At 45.0% G+C, this 20,224-nt stretch overlaps 1 protein-coding gene across 2 annotated transcripts in view; it reads left to right on the forward strand.

The window, feature by feature from the left end:
• The window catches only part of uri1 (URI1 prefoldin like chaperone), a 38,804-nt gene that overhangs the window by 15,482 nt on the left and 3,098 nt on the right, over positions 1–20,224 (forward strand). For both annotated transcript variants that reach the window (XM_055648341.1, XM_055648342.1), the window contains exons 4-8: positions 282–417; positions 9,231–9,319; positions 13,335–13,410; positions 14,357–14,564; positions 17,644–17,917. In XM_055648341.1, coding sequence (XP_055504316.1) covers positions 282–417; positions 9,231–9,319; positions 13,335–13,410; positions 14,357–14,564; positions 17,644–17,917 — 783 coding nt within the window. The remainder of the gene's footprint in view (positions 1–281; positions 418–9,230; positions 9,320–13,334; positions 13,411–14,356; positions 14,565–17,643; positions 17,918–20,224) is intronic.

Here is a 20,224-nt window from a genome sequence, read left to right on the forward strand (position 1 = left end):
AATATATATATATTGTTTTGTTTACTCGTTTGCCGTGTGACCACGTGCTCTGCTTTTGTCCCAAATCCCAAAGATGTGCCGCTTTGCAGGTTAATGGGTTTCTGTAAAATTAGAATGTTCGATAGCATAGAACTAGCATGAATGGATGATTGATGGTCAGCGTGGATTCGGTGGGCCGAAGGGTTTATTTCCATGCTGTATCTTTAAATTACACATTTGGCCCATGACAAGATATACTTGCTGGCATAAACCATTCTGTTTACTAAATGTTGTTCTGACAGGTACCACTTGGCCCACTTGCATTGATGCCTGGACAGTTAATCCACACAAATGAAGTCACTGTTTTACTAGGTGACAATTGGTTTGCAAAGTGCTCTGCAAAGGAAGCTGCTCGCTTGGTGGACCACAGGAAAAAACGTGAGTCACCCTCGGTCTTCTTCTTCTTGCGTATGGCGTGCACAGCCTAAAGTTGTAAGACAACTTGTTCTGTTTGATCTTCTGTTTGTGCACGCCAGGTTGATTGCATTCGTCGTAAAGGTGGACCACGTGAAGGCTGCAATCTCCCACCCCCAACCTCGGTTATAAACCTTGAATGTTGCAATTTTTGCAGCTTTGTAAGGACATGGATGTGGAGAGGATGTTTCCACTAGTGGGAGAGTCTAGGACCAGAGGTCACAGCCTCAGAATTAAAGGACATTCTTTTAGGAAGGAAATGAGGAGAAATGTGGAATTCATTGCCACAGAAGGCTGTGGAGGCCAAGTCAGTGGATATTTTTAATGCGGAGATAGATAGATTCTTGATTAGTACGGGTGTCAGAGGTTATGGGGAGAAGGCAGGAGAATGAGGTTAGGAGGGAGAGATAGATCAGCCATGATTGAATGGCAAAGTAGACTTGATGGGCTGAATGGCCTAATTATACTCCTACCCCTAATGACCATATGACATGCTTCAGCTGTTTTGCAGTTTTAACCACGTGATTCCAGTGTGGGAGAAAAACAAACAGTAACAAAGAAACAAGGAACTGCAGGTGCTGGAATTTTAAGGAAAACGCAAGATGCTGGTGAAACTCAGCAAGTCGGGCAGCATGTCTGGAAAATATGGACGGGTAACGTTCGGCTCCAGACCCTTCTTCAAGTAGTGCTTCGACTCAAAATATTCTCCAGAGATGCTGCTTAACCTGCTGAGTTACTTCAGCACTTTGTGTCCTTTAATGACAGAATAAACCGCACCTGGAGTATTGTGTGCAATTTTGGTCTCCTAATTTGAGGAAGGACATTATTGCTATTGAGAGAATGCAGCGTAGGTTCACCAGGTTAATTCCCAGGGTGGCGGGACTGACATAGAGTAAGAAAGAATGGCTTGACTGGGCTTGTATTCATTGGAAATTAGAAAGATGAGAGGGGATTTTATAGAAACGTATAAAATGCTTAAGGGATTGGACAGGCTAGATGCAGGAAAAATGTTCTCGGTGTTGGGGGAGTCCAGAACCAGGGATCACCGTTTATGAATAAGGGGGAGGCCATTTAAGACTGAGACAAGAGACGAGAGACATTTATTTGTCACATGTACCAATTGGTACAGTGAAATGTGTGGTCATCATACAGCCATACAAATAAAAAAGAGCACAGAACACGATAGTCTTTAACCTAGACATCCCCACACAGCTGAATCAAAGTTTCCGACTGTGAGGGAAGGCACCAAAGTTCAGTCATCCTCCTCTGTTGTTCACCCGCGGTTGGGGGCCTCCTGAACCCCTCGCTGTCGCTGGTACTGGTGGCCCGATGTTCAGGCCCTCTCGCCAGATGATGGAACTCCGACGTCAGAAAGGGAGAACATTCTCAGCAGCTTGGACTTCCGAATCGGGCACTTCCTACCGGAGACGGCGGCTCCCGAAGTCCACAGGCCGCGGACGGAGATTCACGCTGGCGGCCCTCGGCAAAGGGGTCCCAGGACTCCGCGATGTTGAAGTCAGCGCCGCCCGCGCTGGAAGCTCTGCAAACCACCGCTCTGTGATGTTGAAGCAGCAGGCCCAACACTCCAGAGCTTCAAACGGCGATCCAGGTAAAGGATCTCCTGCTCCGCTGTGAATTCAGTGCTGCACCGCTGCTGAAGCTTTGGTCCGGTCCCTGGCAGGAAAGGCCAGGCCAATCCAGTTGGTAGGCCGCGGGGGGGGGGGGAGAAGATGCAACTCGGAGAATAGTCACATCCTTGCCAGGAAGTGACTGAGAAACGATTTCCCCCTTACCCTACCCCCATCCCCCACATAGAAATACTAAAAAAATCCTCCAACACGTACTTTTTAAACAAACTAAAAATTAAAAAAAGATAGAAAAACAGACAGACTGTAGGCAGAGGCTACCATCAATGCGGCGCCCCTAGTGGACTGAGATGAGGTAAAACGTTTTCACCCAGAGAGTGGGGGCTCGAAGGGCCAAATGGCCTACACCTCCACCTATTTTTCTATGTTTGGATACGGCAAAGTGAATGTCCATATTGAGCCTATAAGGTGATTGATTCAAAATAGCATTTTTCACTGGAAAATTTGACTTGTATAGGAATGTGCTTTAAAGTGTCTAAATAACACGAGGAAGCTGAATACTTGAATTCTATCTTTTATTCCCTGTAATATACCTGATTCAAGATGGGTAATTTACTGCGTCTGTGAACAGGCCCAGAATACAATATTCTCTACGTTAAAGCTCTACTAGTTGGTGTTCTTCTTCCCCATTGTATGCAACTGTGTTTATGATCAGCTGCTTGTGCTCCTGTTGAGAAGAACTAGCTGTTGCTCAGTCAGACACTATTATTTTAATATAACCATAGTGACACAGTGGTGTTACTGGTAGAGCTTCACAGCACCAGAGACCCCGGTTCGATCCTGACCTTGCGTGCTGTCTGTATGGAGTTTACACCTGTGACCGTGTGGGTTTCCTCCGGGTGCTCTTGTTTCCCCTCGCATCCCAAAGATGTGCGGGTTTGTAGGTTAATTGGCGTCTTTAAAATTTTCCCGGTTTGCAGGTAGTGGATGAGATCTTGGGATCGCGTAGCTCTAGTGTGAACGGGTAATCAGTTGTCAGTGTACACCCACTGGGCCGATGGGCCTGTTTCATAGAAACATAGAAAATAGGTGCAGGAGGAGGCCATTCGGCCCTTCGAGCCAGCACCGCCATTCATTGTGATCATGGCTGAACGTCCCCTATCAATAACCCGTGCCTGCCTTCTCCCCATATCCCTTGACTCCACTAGCCCCTAGAGCTCTATCTAACTCTCTCTTAAATCCATCCAGCGACTTGGCCTCCACAGCCCTCTGTGGCAGGGAGTTCCATAAATTCACAAATCTCTGGGTGAAAAAGTTTTTTCTCACCTCAGTCTCAAATGACCTCCCCTTTATTCTAAGACTGTGGCCCTGGTTCTGCACTCGCCCAACATTGGAAACATTTTTTCTTGCATCTAGCTTGTCCAGTCCTTTTATAATTTTATATATTTCTATAAGAAAACCCCTCATCCTTCTAAACTCCAGTGAATACAAGCCTAGTCTTTTCAATCTTTCCTCATATGACAGTCCCGCCATCCCAGTGGATAACCTCACATTTATCTATATTTTACTGCATCTGCCACGCATCTGCCCACTCACTCAACCTGTCCAGGTCACCCTGCAACCTCCTGACATCCTCTTCACAGCTCACACTGCCACCCAGCTTTGTGTCATCAGAATTCATTAAAAATGCTAGAGTTATTAAAATCCTGAAACAAAAAAATGCAAATAAGTTGGTCTTCTTACTCAACCACATAAAATTATTTCAAATGGCTTGCATATCCTGAACTAAGTGCAGCATACTTCAGCAGATTTCTCAGTCAATGGCCTAGTGACTCAGTAAATCTGTAGTTCTGCTGCTGGACTCTTGTGTATTGCACGTTCCACCTTCAGGTATGCTAGTGCAGTTGTCCTAAGCTTCCTGCGAGCTAATCTTGGGATAATGTTGCATGTTCACCATGAACTGCTGGCTTCCCCAGCAAGATCTTGTTTGTTTTTCAGTGATTTGTCTGTCATTCTAACACTTGCGAGACATGGATAATTTTAGCTTCCCACCAAAAGCTGTTTTTAGATCCCTGTATAGTTATACTACTTTTGCAATTAAACAGTATATTCCACAGCCACAACCTTTTCTCTGACCTCCAGGGTTTAACAACCATGGGCATGGTTTTAGAGTATTGATTTTTGGATATGCTTGGTTGAAACCTGTCAAATAGTTCTTGAGTTATTGAATCGTCCAAGTTTGACCTTTGCAGATGCTAAGATTAAATGACTTCAAGGTTTAGTTGATCTGGCAACAACACTAATCAGCTGCAGTGTAAAAAGGCCTAATTGTCGCCGAACTTTAATGACTTGGAGCAAACTTCAGCAGTGCAGTCCCACTAGTGTTACACTTTGACTTCCTGATTTCAGATGCCATTTTATTTTTATAACATTGGGTGTTCCTTTACGAAGCATTAGATATAGATTTATGAAATCCTTTTTCAACATTACCTTTATTATATCTGTTACACTGTAAACAAATAGAGCTAGAGACATACTGCATGGAAATACACATTTCTGACCATCAAGCAAGCACCCATTTACACTAATCCTACATTTATCCATTTTAATTCTCCCCACATTTCTATCAACTCTCTCTGGATTCTATCACCAATCTACCTACTAGAGGTGATTTACAGTGGTCAGTTAACCTATCGGCCTCATTTCTTTGAGATGTGAGAGGAAACTAAAGCACCTGGAGGAAAAACACAGGATCAAATCTCTCCCTGCACTGGAGACCCGACCTTTTCTCGTCGGGTTTCCGTTGTCGTTGGGGCCGCAACGAGGAGCGGCCTCCAACAGGAAGAAGCCGGGGACTCTGGTGCTACGACTCACCGTCGCCGTCGCAGGGCTGGCCGAGTCCGGAGCGGGTGGAGCGGTGGAGGAGCGCTGCTGCTGCTGCTGCTACCGGAGAGTCGGAGGCTCCAACGGCAGGTCTGTGGACGGCGGCACCGGGAGCCCGCGGCTCCCTGGAGGGAGACCGCTTTTCAGGGCTCTCGCAACGGCGACTTCCCCCGCCCGAGTTGCGGGGTTGAAGAGCTCCTGGAGCGGGGCCTAACATCACTGCCCCGCGCGGCTTGGAATGGCCGCAGGACTCTGTGAGCGCACACCGGGGGCTCTAACACCAAGACCCGGTGTGCGACCTCGCACCACCCGGCGTTGCTTTAATGGCCGCTGGACAATCGCCATCGCCAGCCGGGGGCTTTGACTTTGACTCTGACATCGGGGGGGGGGAAGAGTGCAGTGGAGAGATAAGTTTATTAGGCCTTCCATCACAGCTATGTGATGGATGTTTATGTTAATTATGTTGTGTCTTGGGTCTATGTGTTTGTAATGTATGGCTGCAGAAACGGCATTTCGTTTGGACCTCAAGGGGTCCAAATGACAATTAAATGTATCTTGTATCAGAAGGAGAGAGTACAAAACTCCACAGAGGAGCACCTGAGGTCAGGATTGAACTCTGGTCTCTGGAGCTGTGAGACCGCAGTTCTACTCACTACAGAGTTATTTAGCAGTGACACAAGGAACCACAGATGCCAGCATCTTGAGCAAAACACAGTTCTTTATCTCTCTACATCATTGTCTATATCTCTCATTTACCTTTTCCCTGACCAGTCTGAAGAAGGGACTTGAATCGAAACGTCACCCATTCCTTCTCTCCAGAGATGCTGCCTGGCCTGCTGAGTTACTACAGCTTTTTGTGTCTAGATAGAGTAACTCGGCAGGTCAGGCAGCAAGGTCCTTAGCTGTTCCATTTTGTGCCTAATATGTATGTATTATATGTTGTGTTTGCCTATCACACCAGTCATAGAGTAAGGCAGTGTGGAACAGGCCCTTTGGCCCAACTCGCCCACACCAGCCAACAATGTTCCAGCTGCCCTAGTTTCACTTGCTTGCGCTTGGTCCATAACCCTCCAAACCTGTCCTATCCATGTATCTGTCCAACTATTTCTTAAACGATGGGATAGTCCCAGCCTCAACTACCTCCTCTGGCAGCTTGTTCCATACACCCACCACATTCTGTGTGAAAAACTCCTCAGATTCCTATTAAATGTTTTCCCCTTCACCTTGAACCCATGTCCTCTGGTTCTCTATTCCCCTACTCTGGGTAAAAGACTGTGCATCTACCCGATCTATTCCTCTCATGATTTTATACACCTCTATAAGATCTCCCCTCATTCTCCTATGCTCCATGGAATAGAGACCAGCCTACTCAACCGGAGAGATTGTAGGCAGGTGAAGGGCCCACTGAACATCGCCGTCGCACTGGGCCCGCCTAATATCGCCACCGCACCCGGCCCATCTAACAGCAGCGCCGGAGCGGGGCTCCCCGAACATGGCTGCCGCACCGCACCCGACTCATCTCGTCGCCTTACCGGGCTGGCCACCACGCGCCGCCCCACCGACCATCCGCCCACCGGGACCTCCCAAGCATCGCCCGCGTACCCCGACTCCACCACCCACGGACTCTTACCATCGGGTCCGCCGACCCTCACCACTCCACCTCCCTCCAGCATCCCACAGCCATCGCCTTACCTGCAAACTGGACTCTGCACTGGGCCTGAAGCCTCCACGCTACTAACTCTCACTCTCCCGGGTTTGACTCCACTGGGTCCTAGTGCCAGTCTGCCCAGCCTTGTTAACCTCAGTGGCAGTTCCACTGAGTCTTCCCCATCCCCCTCTAACTATGTGACCCCTGATCTTCCCCACCCACACCACAGCCCTCTCATCCCCCCACCCCCTGACCTGATTGGGTTATCAAACCAGCCAACAGGGAGGTGCCGTGGTAGTTTGGCGCGTCGATCTCTACAAAGCTGAGGCCACGCGCCAACTCTCGGACACCTCCTCCTACTTACCCCTGGAACATGACCCCACTGACGAGCACCAGGTCACCATCTCTAGCACCATCACCGACTTCATCAACTCCCACGCCCTGCCCGACCGAGCCTCCAACCACATCGTTCCCCAGCCCCGCACGGCCCGATTTTACCTTCTCCCCAAAATCCACAAACCTGACTGTCCCGGTAGACCCATTGTCTCTGCCTGTTTGTGCCGAACTCATTTCCACATATCTTGACTCCATCCTATCCCTCTTGGTTAAATCCCTCCCTACCTATGTTCAAGACACCTCAGACATTCTCCGTCGTCTCCACGCATTCCATTCTCTAGGCCCTCACCCCCTCATCTTCACCATGGACGTCCAGTCACTCTACACCTCCATCCCCCACCAGGATGGTCTCAAAGCCCTCCGGTTCTTCCTCGACCACTTTTTAAAAAGGGAGGGAGAGAGAAAACGGGGAATCACAGACCAGTTAGTCTAACATCGGTAGTGGGGAAACTGCTAGAGTCAGTTATTAAAGATGGTATAGCAGCACATTTGGAAAGTGGTGAAATCATTGGACAAAGTCAGCATGGATTTATGAAAGGTAAATCATGTCTGACGAATCTTATAGAATTTTTCGAGGATGTAACTAGCAGAGTGGATAAGGGAGAACCAGTGGATATGTTATATCTGGACTTTCAGAAGGCATTCAACAAGGTCCGACATAAGAGATTAGTATACAAACTATACAAGCACACGGTATTAGAAACATAGAAACATAGAAAATAGGTGCAGGAGTAGGCCATTCGGCCCTTCGAGCCTGCACCGCCATTCAATATGATCATGGCTGATCATACAACTCAGTATCCTGTACCTGCCTTCTCTCCATAACCCCTGATCCCTTTAGCCACAAGGGCCACATCTAACTCCCTCTTAAATATAGCCAATGAACTGGCGTCAACTACCTTCTGCGGCAGAGAATTCCAGAGATTCACCACTCTCTGTGTGAAAAAAGTTTTCCTCATCTCGGTCCGAAAAGATTTCCCCCTTATCCTTAAACTGTGACCCCTTGTTCTGGAAACCCCCTTGTATTGGGGGTTCAGTATTGATGTGGATAGAGAACTGGCTGGCAGACAGGAAGCAAAGAGTAGGAGTAAACGGGTCCTTTTCAGAATGGCAGGCAGTGACTAGTGGGGTACCGCAAGGCTCAGTGCTGGGACTCCAGCCATTTACAATATATATTAATGATTTGGACGAGGGAATTGAATGCAACATCTCCAAGTTTGCGGATGACACGAAGCTGGGGGGCAGTGTTAGCTGTGAGGAGGATGCTAGGAGGCTGCAAGGTGACTTGGATAGGCTGGGTGAGTGGGCAAATGCATGGCAGATGCAGTATAATGTGGATAAATGTGAGGTTATCCACTTTGGTGGCAAAAACAGGAAAGTAGACTATTATCTGAATGGTGGCCGATTAGGAAAAGGGGAGATGCAACGAGACCTGGGTGTCATTGAAAGTAGGCATGCAGGTGCAGCAGGCAGTGAAGAAAGCGAATGGTATGTTAGCTTTCATAGCAAAAGGATTTGAGTATAGGAGCAGGGAGGTTCTACTGCAGTTGTACAGGGTCTTGGTGAAACCACACCTGGAATATTACGTACAGTTTTGGTCTCCTAATCTGAGGAAAGACATTCTTGCCATAGAGGGAGTACAGAGAAGGTTCACCAGACTAATTCCTGGGATGTCAGGACTTTCATATAAAGAAAGACTGGATAGACTCGGCTTGTACTCGCTAGAATTTAGAAGATTGAGGGGGGATCTAATAGAAACGTACAAAATTCTTAAGGGGTTGGACAGGCTAGATGCAGGAAGATTGTTCCCGATGCTGGGGAAGTCCAGAACAAGGGGTCACAGTTTAAGGATAAGGGGGAAATCTTTTAGGACCGAGATGAGAAAAACATTTTTCACACAGTGGTGAATCTGTGGAATTCTCTGCCACAGAAGGTAGTTGAGGCCCGTTCATTGGCTATATTGACGTGGCCCGTGGCTAAAGGGATCAGGGGGTATGGAGAGAAGGCAGGTACAGGATACCGAGTTGGATGATCAGCCATGATCATATTGAATGGCCTACTCCTGCATATATTTTCTATGTTTCTCTCTCTGGAGAGAAAGAACGGGTGACGTTTTGGGTCGAGGCCCTTCCTCAGACCCATTCCTTCTCTCCAGAGATGCTGCCTGACCCGTTGAGCTACTTCAGCTACTTTTTTTAGTTTCAATAAATAGCTGCTTTTCTTCTAGGTTGTAATGTTTACAGTTTAATTGTCTGCTTTTTCAGATGTCCAAGAAGCACTGGACGATCTTCACAAAGTTATGAACAACTTTGAATCTAGGATTCGCTTCACTGATTGGGAGAAACGGGTTAATGTAAGTGATATTTCGGCGTTTTTTCTTTGGCTTATTTAACAAGAAATGTTGTTATACTTATTCACATGAATATTTCCTTCACTTTAGGAGAGCACAACATGCCTATGTTGTATGTAAACATGGTGTTCAATGGCTGTCTCTGAAACGTGGAAGTAAATGACTTCTAATAGTGTAGAGAAGGTGAAGCAGCATTGCTAAATGTGACCAGGCTAAATGATGAGGCTTGATGAACGTACAAGTAGTTTGTGGTCAATAAATTAAAAAGGAAACCTAACATTAATGCAAAGAAAGAACTGGACTTTTGTGCGTTCTCCCTGTGATTGCGTGGGTTTTCTCCGGGTTCTCTGGTTTCCTCCCACATTCCAAAGATGTGCCGGTTTGGAGGTAATTGGCTATTGTAAATTGTCCCTGATGTGAGGATAGTGCTACACTGCTCATAACGGACTCGGTGGGCTGAATGGCCTGTTTCCACACTGTATCTCTAAAGTCTATAGTAATGTTTGTGGTGTTTTGTGCCAGATTCCAGCATTTGCTGTTCCTTGCATCACTGCCTTGCATGGTGCAGATTATGTTGAAGAGATCTCAACTCCTAATCATTATTATGTCCTGAAGCTATCAGTTTACGGAATACTAGTATTGTCTGGATTAAAAAAAACAATATTTGTAGGTAATTTAAAAACTAAGAACTAAGAAGTCTGGCTTACAGATCTGAAGACAAGGCCTGAGCTGGCTAGAACTAAAAGTGAAATTAAATGCTGCACAGCTCCAGATTCTTTGTTTTATCCCATCCTCCAACTATGAGAGAAATTGTAAAATTTATAAAATACAACTCTGTGTCAAAACATCCAGTACCTGTTTTGATTCCATAATTTAAAAAAATAAACCTGAAATGTGAAAAATAAACCTGAAAAAAAACCGTGTATATTTGACAAGCTGTAGAACAGTTAAGATGGCATTATTTATCTCCTTTGAAGATAATGGGACAAATTACAGAAATTATATCTGGAGCTTTCATGTTCTGAGGTTGTCAAAAGCTTTCATTTTGTTATCTCATGTTGTCTTTGGCTTTAGTTCGGTTCTCAGCCACTGAGTATATTACACAATAGACAATAGGTGCAGGAGTAGGCCATTCGACCCTTCGAGCCAGCACCGCCATTCACTGTGATCAAGGTTCAAATTTCTTTGTCACATGCACCAATGAATTACCGTGCATCCATGGCTGATCATCCACAATTAACATTTAACATTTCCCTCAGCTCAGTATTAAAGGTTCTCTCAATAATCTGATCACTGAGCCACATTATTTAATGTCACAGAATACGCACCTGTTCTCAAAAAGCGTTGCTATTGCTGAAACTCTGTTGGTAAGGAATGAAATTTAGTCCCTTGCGAGGGGTGACATAGAACCAGGAGGTGTAGTCAGTATGGATAGAACTGAGGAATTGTAAGGGTAAAAGGACCCTAATGGGAGATTTACAGACCCCCCAAGCAATAGCCTGGATACAGGGTGCAAGCTGAATCAAGAGTTAAAATTGGCATGTAGTAAAGGTAATGCTACGGTGGTTATGGGAGATTTCAACATGCTAGACGAGAATATAAATGAGGCTAGTAAAAGCTTCTTTAGGTATGTAAAGAGGAAAAAATTAGTTAAGATAAATGTGAGCCCCTTGAAGACAGAAACAGGTGGAATTATTATGGGGAACAAAGAAATGGCAGACGAGTTGAACAGGTACTTTGAATCTGTCTTCACTAAGAAAGACAATCTCCCAGATGTACTAGTGGCCAGAGGACCCAGGGTGATGTAGGAACTGAAGGAAAAATCCGCTTTAGGCAGGAAATGGTGTTTAGTAGACTGATGGGACTGAAGGCTGATAAATCTCCACGGCTTGATGGTCTGTATCCCAGGGTACTTAAGGAAGTGGCTCTAGAATGTTATATAGATTCAAGATCAGTTCCTGTGGATTGGAGGGCAGGTAATGTTATCCCACTTTTTAAGAAAGGAGGGAGAAAGAAAACATAATTATAGACCAGTTAGCCTGACATGGTGGTGGGGAAGATGCTGGAGTCAATTATAAAAGATGAAATAGCAGCACATTTGAATAGCAGTAGCAGGATTAGTCCGAGTCAGCATGGATTCACGAAGGGGATATCATGCTTGAATAATCTTCTGTAATTTTTTGAGGATGTAACTCGGACAATGGACAAGGGAGATCCAGTGGATGTAGTGTACCTGGACTTTCAGAAAGCATTTGATAAAGTCACACATACGTAGGAGATTAGTGGGCAAAATTAGAGCACATGGTATTGGAGGTAGGATACTGACATGGATAGAAAATTGGTTGGCAGACAGGAAACAAAGAGTAGGGATTAACGGGTTACTTTCAGAATGGCAGACAGCGACTAGTGGGGTACCGCAAGGCTCGGTGCTGGGACCACAGCTATTTACAATGTGCATCAATGGTTTACATGAAGGGATTAAAAGTAACATTAGCAAATTTGCAGATGACTCAAAGCTGGGTGGCAGTGTGAACAGTGAGGAGGATGCTGTGAGGAGGATGCTATGAGGATGCTGGGTGACTTGTACAGGTTGGGTGAGTGGACAGATGCATGGCAAATGCAGTTTAATGTGGATAAATGTGAGGTTATCCACTTTGGTGGCAAAAACAGGAAGGCAAATTATTATCTGAATGGTGTCAAGTTAGGAAAAGAGGAAGTACAATGAGATCTGGGTGTCCTTGGACATTAGTCACTGAGAGTAAGCATGCAGGTACAGCAGGCAGTGAAGAAAGCTAATGGCATGTTGGCCTTCATAACAAGAGGAGTTGAGTATAGGAGCAAAGAGGTCCTTCTGCAGTTGTACAGGGCCCTGGTGAGACCACACCCGGAGTAATGTGTGCAGGTTTGATCTCCAAATTTGAGGAAGGACATTCTTGCTATTAATTCACGAGGTTAATTTGCCTGGGTTTCAGCAACTAAGTTACAGAGAAAGGTTAAACAAGTTAGGGCTTTATTCTTTGGAGCACAGAAGGTTAAGGAGGGACTTGATGGAGGTCTTTAAAATGATGAGAGGGATAGACAGAGTTGACGTGGATAAGCTTTTCCCACTGAGAGGACATGACTTGAGAATTAAGGGACAGAAGTTTAGGGGTAACATGAGGGGGAACTTCTTTACTCAGAGAGTGGTGGCTGTGTGGAATGAGCTTCCAGTGAAGGTGGTGGAGGCAGGTTCGTTTTTATCATTTAAAAATAAATTGGATAGTTATATGGACGGGAAAGGAATGGAGGGTTATGGTCTGAACGCAGGTGTATGGGACTAGGGGAGAATACGTGTTCGGCACGGACTAGAAGGGTCGAGATGGCCTGTTTCCGTGCTGTAATTGTTATATGGTTATATGGTTAATTCCTGGGATGGTGGGACTGTCATATGTTGAAAGGATGGGGCGACTGGACTTGTATACACTGGAATTTAGAAGGATGGGATCTTATTGAAACAAGTAGATTATTAAGGGATTGGACACGCTAGAGGCAGGAAACATGTTCCCGATGTTAGAAGAGTCCAAAACCAGGGGCCACTGTTTAAGAATGGGTAGGCCATTTAGAACGGAGATGAGGAAAAACATTTTCACCCAGAGAGTTGTGAATCTGTGGAATTGTCTGCCTCAGAGGGCGGTGGAGGCTGATTCTCTGGATGCTTTCAAGAGAGAGTTAGATAGGGCTCTTAAAGATAGTGGAGTCCAGGGATATAGGGAGAAGGCAGGAACAGGGTACTGATTGTGGATGATCAGCGATGATCACAGTGAATGGTGATGCTGGCTCGAAAGGCCGAATGGCCTACTCCTGTACATTGTCAATTGTCTATTGTCCATTGAAAGATGACTGTGATTAGCAACCATGGATGGAGACAGGCGAAAAACAAATGTATTTCTGCTTTTGCAAATTAATATTTCAATATTTGCAGATAAAACGAGTCATATAAATACAACTGAACTTTTATTGCATAATCTTCTTTGATTAGGAAAAGGAAGATATCATAGAAATACACGAAGAAATTGAGAATGAAGATGTAGAAACTAAAGATTTAATTTCTGACGGTATTTAACATTTTGTTTCTACTGTTTATTTCCTGTAAGAATTTTAATTTGAAGTTTATAACTGGGACTCGGGAGTATAAAACATTCTTGTGGGGAGGGATAAGGATCTTGTGTTTATTTTTCAACCAAATTAACTTGCACACATTGATAGCAATCATAGCCATGTGCAAAGGCTGAACCAGTAATGTTACAAGTCTAAATGTTGTTTCCTCTTCTGTACTTTGCCCCACCCGACAACAAAAAGGTTAGCCGCTGTAGAATTGCTGCAAATGAGAAGAAATGCACTCAGAATCTTACTCTGCAACTCAAAGTCACAAAGTAAAATTACAATTGGAAAGCAATCTTCAATAGTGTACACGTGTAACATAATCCATGAGTTGCTAACCTTTTCAGACACTTCCTTCGTAGCTGCAGACAGGAATAGTGTGTGCACTAAAGCCATTGTGATAAAAGACATGAACATTTCAGTGATGGCATTAACAAATTCCCACTTTGCAAATTCCCCATTGAGATTGATTAATGGAAGTATTTGAGACAAGGGAGTTAAGGTTTTATCACAAATACCTGATTAAAAGTTAGATTTTTTACTTTTTTAAATGATAGAGAAGTTTTTGCACATTAGAATATAGAACATATTTATAATATATTTTTTTAAATATCTTTGAATAATTTCTGAAATACTTTTGCCTGGCAATATATTATCCTTATTCATAAATTAATTATTGCCAAATGACCTAAAACCTTTAAACTTAGAAATGAACGTGAAATTGGCCACTTTCTTTTCGTGTGTGTTAGTGTTGTCCTTGTACGATGATAACTGAAAAATGTCAAAGCCTTAAATCATTGCAGCACTTATGCTGCCTAATTAGTCTCTTCTGCTAGTAATGGTGCAGTTACATTATTTTAAAGTAGATGCCTGACATTTGAAAATTCTAATTTTGATCAGGTTGTTTAAAACATGCCGGTGTGGCAGGGAAACACAGGAGAGCACACACGCCAAAGGAAAACTGCAAGCCCAAAGAGATTTTTGTGGCTGATTTGGAGGTTGGTGATGGTGGCGGAGACTGCAAGTCTGAACTGTTATCCCAGAAGGAATTGTGGGACAGGCTGGATGAGCTGGAGAAACAGGAAGAGATGCAGGATGAAATCGATAGGTAATCCGTTCACAGCTTAAATAGCCACGACTGGAACGTCATTGTTATTGAAGTCGTCATAAAATATGTTTAAGCATTTTAATCCATTTAATTTGTTAACCAAGTCTTTATTATTATTTGTGTTATTAAACATTTCCTTGTTGTGGCACCAAACGTGGTGAATAATGAGTTGCTTTATTCAGTGAGATAATAGGTTCGAAATACCTCCACGTTTGATCCTCTAACATAATATTATTGCTGCTGCAGCTGAGCGAGGGTGTTGTCTCGAGCTCAGCTACCTGTTGACTGGGGTGATCTCAAGGTGAGATCTGCTTATGTGGCAGGATACTCCCCTTAACCCCATGACGTCACGTGACAGCCCTCGTAATCACTGACACAAGTGGTCTGACTTTCAACTGACGCCACATCCTACTCTTTCAGCACAACTATTTGATCTGCTTGATTGCCAAGCTAGACGGTGCTGCCTGACCTGCTGTGTTCCTACAGCACTTTGTGTTTTACACATTTGTATGCTAGTGTTCATTATCAAAGAATACCTGACGATAATGGGGGAGAAGATACTGAAAGAAGCATTTAATTTCAGTCTTGCTTAATCTTCTCGTAATCTTCATCGGAATAGCGATTTGCTGTTGATGCAAGGATATTTATATCATGCAGCCCGCAAAAGGTTCTCTGTGAAGGAGCAATATTTACTTCAGTAAAATCATGAGGGGAATAGATAGGATGAATGCACATAATGTCTCATACCCAGGGTAGGGGAATCTAGAACCAGAGGACATAAGTTCATCATGAGATGGGCAAGATTGAATAGGAATCTGAGGGGCAACTTGTGCACTCAGAGTGTGGTGGGTGTATGGAACGAGCTGCCAGAAGAGGTAGTTGAGGCAGGTACTATAACATTTAAAAGACATTTGGATAAGCATGCGGATAATAAAGGTTTAGAGAGATATGGACCGAATCATTTGCCTTAAGCTTTAAACTGAGGTAGACAAAAATGCTGGAGAAACTCAGCGGGTGCGGCAGCATCTATGGAGCGAAGGAATAGAAGAATTTTCGGGCCAAAACCCTTCTTCAGACTGATGCTGGGTGGGGGGGACGGGAATAAGAAAGGAAGAGGAGGAGCCAGAGGGCTAAGGGAGAGCTGAGAAGGGGAGGAGACAGCAAGGGATACCGGAAATTGGAGAAGTCAATGTTCAGACCACTGGGATGCAGACTGCCCAAGCAGAATATGAGGTGCTGCTCCTCCAATTTACGGTGGTGCTCACTCTGGCCATGGAGGAGGCCCAGGACAGAAAGGTCAGATTCTGAATGGGAGGGGGGAGTTGAAGTGCTGAGCCACAGGAAGATCAGGTTGGTTAATGGGGACCGAGCGGAGGTGTTCGGCGAAACGATCGCCAAGCCTACACTTTGTCTCACCGATGTAGATCATCTGACATCTAGAGCAGCGGATGCAATAGATGAGGTTGGAGGAGGTGCAGGTGAACCTCTGTCGCACCTGGAACGACTGCTTGGGTCCTTGAATGGAGTCGAGGGGGGAGTTAAAGGGACAGGTGTTGCATTTCTTGCTGTTGCAAAGGAAAGTGCCCGGGGAGGTGGTGGTACGGGTGGGAAGGGAAGATTGACCTGGGAGTTACGGAGTGAACGGTTTTTGCGGAAAGCAGACGGGGGGGAGATGGGAAAATGTGGCGAGTGGTGGGGTCATGTTGGAGGTGACGAAATGACGGAGGACTATATGTTGTATGTGACGACTAGTGGGGTGGAAGGTGAGGACAAGGGGGACTCTGCCCTTGTTCCGAGTGGGGGGATGGGGAGAGAGCAGTGTTGCGGGGTATTGAGGAGACCCTGGTGCGAGCCTCATCTATGGTGGAGGAGGGGAACCCCCGTTCCCTGAAGAATGAAGACATTTCTGATGCCCTGGTGTGGAACACCTCATCCTGGGAGCAGATGCGACGAAGACGGAGGAATTGGGAGTAGGGGATGGAGTCCTTACAGGAAGCAGGGTGGGAAGAAAAGTAGTCTAGATAGCCATGGGAGTCAGTGGGTTTATAGTGGATGTCGGTTAGACGTCTATCACCTGCGATGGAGATAGTGAGGTCAAGCTTTAGTCTTAATATGATATATGATTGATGGTCAAAATAGACAGGCATTTAATTGACTCTTACTTTATCATCAGAATGTCAGAGCTATTGAAGATATTTAACGTGAAATACTGGCATTCAAATTGCACAGATAATCAGTTTGCATTGTTTACTATTTGTGGCCTATTTTAATGTAATGTATCTTTCATCAAATTTCTGTTACGCTCAGTTGCCCTGGTTCCTAACCATTCAAAAGTACGTTTTCTTGTTCCCTCCAAGAATTAGACAACATTTCACCATGTTATAGGACCAGTCATTGATTTTTTTTGGTCATATTTACATATTGTTTTTATTAAAGCAAAGTCCGTCTTGTAAAATTGTTAAGAGTAAATTTCATAGGCCACGGTCAAAATATAATTCCATGTGTTATTGAGTAATTGGTGAGCCTCTTGAGCTTGATACCTTGAATAGTTAGATCGTGAAGATTGTTTAGGAATGTGAGGAATAGGATGTGGATTAGGCAAGAAATACTGCAATAGCTCGGTGGGTTAGGCAGCATCCCTGGAGAACATGGATAAGATGGGGTTTAGGATCAGGCCCCTTCAGACATGGGTCAAGTGATAGGTGGGTACAGGGAGGGGACTTATGATTGGCAGATGGGCGGACAAAGGCTAGAAATGAAAAGACAAAAAAAATGTAAGATTCATCTGGTATTTGTTCAACCATTTGCCAATCAAACCGCCCCTCGCCTAATCTACCTATCACTCTCTAGCCTTTGTCTCACCACCACCTTTCCCCCTCCCCTCCCCCACCACTCCTATCAGCTTGAAGAAGGGTCCTGACTTGAAATGTATTCTCTTGAGATGCTGCTTGACCCACTGAGTTGCTCCAGCACTTTGTGTCTTTTATTTTGTAAACCAGCGTCTGCAGTCCCTGATGTCTCCGTGACCACAGAACAAATCGGTTGCCGCTGTTGTAGTAATCCATGATTTTTAATTCAGGTTGGCGCACGCATTGAATGGAAACAGTGAAGAGAGCAGCTCCTCTGAAGAAGAGAAGGACAAAAGCGTCAAGGCGAACTCGGACGAGAGGCCGGACTGGATGCGCCTGCCAGCGGTACGTGAGGGAGGCGCTGATGAGCACGGTGTAGAGCTGCACGTGACTGCCCCCCACACCAACAATGTGGAATACGGCCAGAGACTCAAAGCGGAGTACGAGGAGGAAGACGACAGTGTCCCCACTATTCACTTCATGCACACCGTGGAACCAAAAAGGGTAGCTACAAATATTTAGAATCGGATATTAATCAGTTCTACGCCTGCAGTCATAAGGCACAAACTTAAATTGTGCTTCAATTATGAACTGTGGGATATAGATTTTAACCTTCTTCACATCATCTTGTTTGTGAGCATTAGTAGGAGTGTTTTCTTGGGGGAGAAAAGTTTGGGGGAAGAAAAGTTTGCTGAAACTGCAAAGTACTTTTGTACCTTTATAAGTCATTTATTTGCTGCTAATAACACTTGATCTGAGACTTGGTTTATTATGGTCATATGCATTGAGGTACAGTGAAAAACTTGTTTATATGCCCTCTAGTCAAAGAAAAGACTATATATGAATACAATCAAGACATCCACGGTGCATAGATAGAGGGTACAACATTTAGTGCGAGATGTAACATTGAAGCCTGATAAAGTCCAATTCCAGATAGTTCAAAGGACAGCACTCTGGCTGATGAGTTGCCTGATAGCAGCTGGAAAGGAACTGTTCATGAATCTGGAGGTATTTGTTTTCAAACCTCTGTAGATCTCTCTTCCCTGATGAGAGATGAGAGCAGAGGCTGGTCCTTGGATTATGCTGCTGACCTTGCCGAGGCAGCGTGAAGTGTAGATGGAGTCAATGGAGGTTGGTTTGTTTGTGTGATGGTCTGTGCTTTGCCCACAATTCTTTGCAATTTTTTGCTGTCTTCAATGAAGCTGTTCCACTGGTCATCGTACATCAACTACCAGCAATCCATTGGAGGACTGGATTGTGTATGGAGCAAGACTGCACTGGGGGGGGGGGGGGGGGGGGGGGGGGGGGGGCAAGAGAAAAGATGTTGCTTTGCTTTCTTCGTTATTATGACGAATATTCTTCATTATTCATTATCAAAAATTATTGACCCAGTCTAACACCAGAAACAGTCCCATAATGACCCACTCTGCAACACGTCCTATAGTTGACCTGGTCTGACACCAGGGGCAAGTTATCTCAGTCTAACACCTAGAGCAGGTTGACCCAAACTTAACACCTGGAGCAGGTCCCACACTGACCCAGTCTGCTGCAGGTCTTATTGTTGACCCAGTCTAACACCTGGAGCAGGTCCTATTATTGACCCAGTCTAACATCAAGAGCAGGTCCTATAGTTGACCCAGTCTAACACCAGAAGCAGGTTGACCCAGTCTAACACCAGAAGCAGGTCCCATCAGACTTGCGGCCAGCAGAGTGCTGACCGACCCCCAGACCCCTGCAGTCAGTCCATCACACCCACTATTCCCCCCAGGTTGCTCCCTCTACACGTTCCCTATTTGTGCCATTGACTCTTCCTCTTCCACTGAACTCTTCCTCCTTTACGGACAGAGCAGGCGACCTAAACACAGTGTGTTGGTGTGGAGAGAGTAATTTGGCACCGTCAGCCCAGGCAGCCGAGACATAACACGGTGGCACAGCTGGTAGAGCATGCCACCTCCCAGCGTCAGAGACCCAGGTTCAATCCTGACCTTGGGTGCTGTCTGTGGAATTCTCATGTATTCTCAGTGTTTTACTTTGTGTTTAACTCTTTTCATCATGAAATTAGTTGTTAGTTGCTTTTGTGACACTATTCCTCCGGATGCAAAAGTTTGCTTCACAAAACATTCTTGCAAACAAGATTTTAACCCAGTAATGTTTCTGCTGTTACCTCAATTAAATTAAATTTATTTTGTTTTACTACTAACAGTCTACATTTTCCATGCTTTTATTTTCCTGTTGAGTTACTGTTATGTGCCTGTAGCTGGTAGACCAGAAAAGAAATACCAGAAGCTTTGAAAATAACAATGCTGAGCACACGTTTCAGATATAGACAAAAATGCTGGAGAAACTCAGCGGGTGAGACAGCATTTATGGAGCGAAGGGATGGGTGACGCGAGACGTCACCTATTTCCTTCGCTCCATAGATGCTGCCTCACCCACTGAGTTTCTCCAGCATTTTTGTCTACCATCGATTTCTCCAGCATCTGCAGTTCTTTCTTAATCATGTTTCAGGTGTAGTCATACCTTGAGGGTTCTTATCACTCTTAAGGGCCTGTACTGCTTTGTAACAAGTCCGTAGGAAGCCGTAGGTACTCGGGGCATCAGGTAAGTCAGGACGTTTTTTCAGCATGATGAAAAATGTCCATGAGTAAAAAAAATAGCCCAAGTACCTACGGCTGGCATAAAGCCGCTAAGATATATCCACGGTCTCCTACAGCCTCCTACGGACTTGTTACGAACATTCTGCGAGTTTGAAAACTCAGGAGAATTTGTGAATAACTCGGGAAAGTGGGACAGGCCCTTTATCAAATGTTT

The sequence above is a fragment of the Leucoraja erinacea genome, chromosome 17, assembly GCF_028641065.1.
Source record: "Leucoraja erinacea ecotype New England chromosome 17, Leri_hhj_1, whole genome shotgun sequence".
NCBI classification, from domain to species: Eukaryota; Metazoa; Chordata; class Chondrichthyes; order Rajiformes; family Rajidae; genus Leucoraja; species Leucoraja erinaceus.